Raw genomic sequence first — 5,308 nt, 5'->3', positions numbered from 1 at the left:
GTCCCTGGCTTCCTGGGCAATGTTCCTGTAATCTCCCCAGGTTCATCTTGATACAGGTCATAACAAGATGAATTTAATTCAGAAGTGGGGTTTCAAAATGTATTTTTGTTTAAAAAGCATGGTTAAATGCAGGAGGCAGGCTTTTCCTTTTTGCATGAAGAATTAATGGAGTGTGGTTGTCTTGAAAGGGATGTTGGCTGCAGAAACTGTGGAAGGGGAGATCTTAAATGAAGCAGCATTTATACTTATAAATGAAGTATCTGGGTAGGAGGGACTGAGACTCAAGCAGGTGTGGTGCTGTCAGCTGAATGAGCAGGAGCAGTGAATTTGCCTGTAATCTAAAATTTGTAGGAGAAGTTCTGGGGTAGGAGAAGTGTTAAAGTGGGGATTCTGATCCAGAGTGGTTGAGAGGTTCAGGCTGGGGCAGAAGAAGAGTTGAACTATTGATGAGCATGCCTAGTAACTTGGGAGGTGGGACATCTGGGAAGGATTAGGCAAGCACAAGGATCCTGTGGATCAAGAGGGGTTTGGGTTTGTCATGTAGCGCTCCTGTCCACTGTAGCCTTTTAGGACAGAGCCTGACGCTGCAGTTTAGATCTGGGCTATCCATTCTCAAAGTGATTGAGATGATACAGCAGCTGAAAGGGAGGCTGAAAAGGCTGTAGGCTCCCCTTCTGTGGTATATCAAGTCAGGCTGGCCATGGGTAAATATGGTTAATGCCATCTTAGTCTCTCAAATGACTCCAGTGACAGCAATGTGTATACAGTGAGCATTGGCAGAGGTAAGTGGGCTGCCTTGCATGAGGATTTTGGGTTTTATCTGTTTTGCTCTGCCTTTGTTTTAATGTTGGCTTGTGCTCATACTTATAATTAAATCTTAATCACTATGTATTGAAAGATTTTTAGATTTCAAAATTAACTTCAGAAGCTTTCATGGACAGCTGTAACTTTGGGCCTTTATTGTCATCACTGAGGCAGATTTTAATGACCAGTTATGTGTCACTTGGCAGTAGTTCAGCTACAGAAGGATTAAAATTTGAAGCGTCCCTGTTTTTATGTGGAAGACTAAGCAGCATGCCCAGAACAGACTTCAAAATGGTATATTTTGAGATTTTTGTACAAATCTGCGGCCTAAAATTTTGCTGATGACAAACTGTGCTGTCATAATCCTACAGCTACTGTGTTTTATTATAACTTCATGATATTGAAGCCATTTGTCTTGTGTTTTGTAAGCCTTCAAGCAAAGGGGTTTCCCTGTCTATTTTCTTCCACAGGCAAACATGCTGAAGATATATTTGGTGAATTGTTTAATGAAGCCAACAGCTTCTACATCAGAGCAAATTCCCTTCAAGACAGAATTGATCGTCTTGCTGTCAAAGTTACGCAGCTGGATTCAACAGTAGAAGAGGGTAGGTAATTGCATGAAAGCATTGAGCCAGAAGTGATGTTGACAAGATCACAGTATTTAATTGCACAATGATCTCTGTCTTTTCAAAGTTACCTTGTATTGATATTTCTTCTTGCTTTCTCAGTAAGGCAAGCTGAGAAAAACCATGTTAGCAGAGTGATAAAAAATATTCTCAAGTCATATAACTGTCTTCATTTTTGACTTAGTGTTACTTCAAGAAGCCCCTGTAGTAATGAAGCCATCAAGCTGCCTTTTTCCCAGGGAAAACTTTTAGGTTTTGAGTGTAATAAATCAGAATTGAATAAATCTAGACTTTACTGGAAATATGTCAGAATATTGGAAAAAGTTTGTGGTTGTAAATCTATTGCAGGGTAGGATGGTCACAAACTATATTAGTAGTATCTGTTCTGCAGTCATCTAAGATCTTATAATACTCTTTATCTAAAAGAGGCACTGTGTGTTTGCATTAACTAGGTGAAATTCTCTAGGGGGTTGTAGTCATTAGAAACTATTTCCTTTAAAATGCTGTTAAATCCTCACTTGCTCACGTTTGGTTGTTCATTTCATAAATACACAGTAAAAACAAAGGGTTTAAGTAACATCATTATATTGTTCAACTACAGTTGAGAAAACATTTTAAAGTAGCTGAGGTTGTTTTCAAAAGCATGTAAGTAACTTACACTAGAAATGTGTAATTTTGTTCAAAAGCACTTACTTGGGTAAGTAAAACATGTTTCTCTGCCTGCCTCTAAAAGCTGTACCTTACAGGGTCTGTGTCAGTCTTCATGCCTTTCTGGTTTTGGAGGTCATCAATACATTAAATTTTTGCCCAGTATTGCTCATTTACTGTGTGCAATTCCCAGTTTGTTCTCAAGATTCTATAAGGATGAATAGGCAAGAAATATTAAATGAAATGTTAGTGGGAGTTAAAAGAAAACAAGCCAGTGCGTTTTGTTGGCACTACTCCTACAGCTTACACTGTTGTAGAACAGTTGGATCAATTCAAGAAATGGTGTCATTGTAGACAAGGCAGTGAAGTGCTCCGTTCAGCTGCAGTCAGAAACGTGTGTTTCGGGTTGCCTAAGAATGGAAGATAATGTGGAGAGCTTACAAGTTGTGATTGGCATTATCTGAATCCTTTTCAATGGTTGCTGCACCTCAGGAAAACTCACATTAAGAATGAAAGAAAGCCTTGCTAAAAGTGATTAAAAGCTTAATTAATTAAAGTGATTTAAATCTTTTGTTTGCAAAGAAAGAATGGAAAGGCTAGTCTTGTTTCCCCCAGAATTGTGTACTTGAAAAGATAAAATGGAAGCATATTACTGGACTGTATGAAGAAGGTATTTCTATAGAGAGATGAGGAAAGCTTAAGATCAAGTGATGTTCAATTATATGGAAAGATTTTTAGAGTTGAAAGATGGTAAAAAATGTAGAACGTGCTCTCACAGGAGGTTGTGGAGGCCATAAGTGAATTAAATGTAGAATGGAGTTGAATGGGTATGAATAGCATGTGTAATTGTAAACCATGTTGTGCCAGAGGAATACCAGAGCTTGTGTTCAGGCTTAAGGACAGTCTTTCTGCTATTAGAAGTCCAGGTTAAACGTCAAAAAGGGGAGATAATTGGACATCTGCATGTGACAGGATTCTTGCATCATCTTCCAAGACACCGTCCACGGTCTCATTGTTTTAAGTGAGGTTCTGGACCAAGGAGGACTTAAAATCTGGTTTATTATGGTAATTTTTATATGCCTTTGTGCTTAGAACAGGTATTCACTAAAGAAAAATCTTTCTGTTTTTCCTCTATATCTTGCTGAAAATATTTTAAATAGCTAGTGTAAAATGGACTTTGTTTATCCACTTAGTTAGTTATAGACCTGTGATAAATGTATTTTTGTTTCCAACAGTATCATTGCAGGATATCAACATGAAAAAAGCATTCAAGAGCTCAACAATTCAAGATCAGCAGGTAGTTTCAAAGAACAGTATTCCTAACCCAGTGGCTGATATTTATAATCAGAGTGACAAACCACCACCTCTGAATATTCTTTCACCTTACAGGTACGGAAATGTTCATTGTTTGTGTTCTTGTTCATTGCCCTTTATCTCCTAGTTGTATGCAGAGAGTAATTACAGCAGAAGATAAAAGATGTATTGGTTACTGAGATGGTTTTTTGGGGACTTCCCAAAAAAAGCCACATGTTCACAGAAAGAAAAATTGCTATTACCATACTTAAAATCATAAGTTGTACCTGACAAAATCATCTTATTTCAGCATAAGCATTACGTGGCAGCATGGGATCAGAAAGCAGTGACCATTGATTATGTAAAAGGTAGAAAGAAAATTAATAATATACTACACTGCTTTCTTTGGTTTGCTTATCCAGAAAATTGGATTTTTTGCTTTTGTCTTCCCTCTATTCTACCTCTTATCCCCAGCATATACACACATTTGCACACACAGAGTCTTTACCTCTTCTTTTCCTGGTTACTGGTGAATAAAAGAGCAGCAAGCAGGACTTTGTTTCCTGTTTTCTTTTCCTGTTGCCTTTAAGTTTATTTCTGTTCATGCAATCAGTATAACTTGTCTGTCTGAAGGGTTGTGGATACCATGTTTTTATTATGTCCTTCAACTTTTGAGAGCTACTAGATTGTGAGGCATCTGTGTAAAGGAGGCACTCAATCTGCAGTAAATTATTAGGATTTTTTTTAGGAATGACATAGCAGAGGATTTGCAGTGTATTTCATTTCTAAGAGCTTTTACTTGGTAAAATTGTTAGATTTATAGCTGGTGGACACGGGTTCTGCCACTGCTACAGACGATGGTGGTGTTGGTTTATGGACAAACAGCCAGAGTTCTTATTGATCAGCTGTTCTGCACAGCTATGTCCTAATATGCATCTGGATGGCAGTGCCAGTGACCTTTATTGTTATTCCTGTTTTATTAGGGATATGTTAACAGAATTTACTAAAATGATATTTCTTGCCAAGTCTTTTACATCTGCTGAGCCTAATTGTATTTGCCTTGGACAAAGCTTAAATGAACTACAAACTGTAGTCAGACCAAAGCTGGAGGGGTGTAAGAGTGTCCCCAGTACCCTCTTCAGTAGGTTAGATGATATTAGCAAGGAGATATAGCACACAAAAAGTAAGGGGTTTATGCCTGTATGACCAGACAGTTTACAAGATCTGCTTTCTGTACCCTGCTCTAGTGGTTGTAAGGCTTCTGTATGCTGAATTTCCAGCACTGTTGATCTAATGTAGAAATTAGACTCAGCTGCTGTCAAAATTTGCCCAGGAAGAAATTAGGACCCACAGCCAAAAGGGGCTCTGAAGGACACCACTTTAGCAAGCTAGACTGGCAGTGCCGTCATAGGCTGTTTGGACCACGCCAGCTGCCCTGCCATGTTGATTCCCCGTACACCCAATGCTTTTCAGGAGTTTGGGATATTAGAAGGTTTCCTATTTCCAGGCAATGGGGTCAAATTAAGATTTGGTAGCATACCTTTTTTTGTGGCTTCTTAGTCTGGGTGTCCTCAACTCCTGCTGCTGGCAAGCCTAGATCAGCTCTGTTTCAAATCCTCCTGGAATACTCTGGTAGGATCCAAGCTTTCAGTTGCCACTTCTTTCCTAGCCTTTCCCCTAGATAGAAGAGCCCCACTGAATACAGCAACTGTCTTGTGCTTCCTGTTATACAGGCAACGGTACTCAGACCTACCTTGTTCCTAAATTCAGATCATAAGACCTGTCTGGATTGAGCCAAATATTCCTTTCCAGTTCTTTTGAGACAGTCAAGTTCCATTCTTATGCTCCTCTGTCCCCTTCACATCCTGTCTTGGCATTAATCTTCTTCACAGCACCAGTGAATTTCACTTCTGTGAGCTGACTGATGTAGGAGTTCC

The 5,308-nt window shown here is 39.0% G+C and overlaps 1 protein-coding gene across 1 annotated transcript in view; it reads left to right on the top strand.

Annotated features, from left to right (window-relative positions):
• Positions 1 to 1,274: 1,274 nt before the first annotated feature.
• Positions 1,275 to 5,308, top strand: part of WASF3 (WAS protein family, member 3) — a gene marked incomplete at its 5' end in the record, with an annotated part of 16,450 nt that continues 12,416 nt past the window's right edge. Inside the window, 2 exons of the mRNA XM_010019661.1 lie at positions 1,275 to 1,409; positions 3,314 to 3,467. Coding sequence (XP_010017963.1) covers positions 1,275 to 1,409; positions 3,314 to 3,467 — 289 coding nt within the window. The remainder of the gene's footprint in view (positions 1,410 to 3,313; positions 3,468 to 5,308) is intronic.

The sequence above is a fragment of the Nestor notabilis genome, unplaced genomic scaffold, assembly GCF_000696875.1.
Source record: "Nestor notabilis isolate BGI_N333 unplaced genomic scaffold, ASM69687v1 scaffold21498, whole genome shotgun sequence".
Lineage (NCBI taxonomy): Eukaryota > Metazoa > Chordata > Aves > Psittaciformes > Psittacidae > Nestor > Nestor notabilis.
This window is presented reverse-complemented; position numbering and strand designations above follow the sequence as displayed.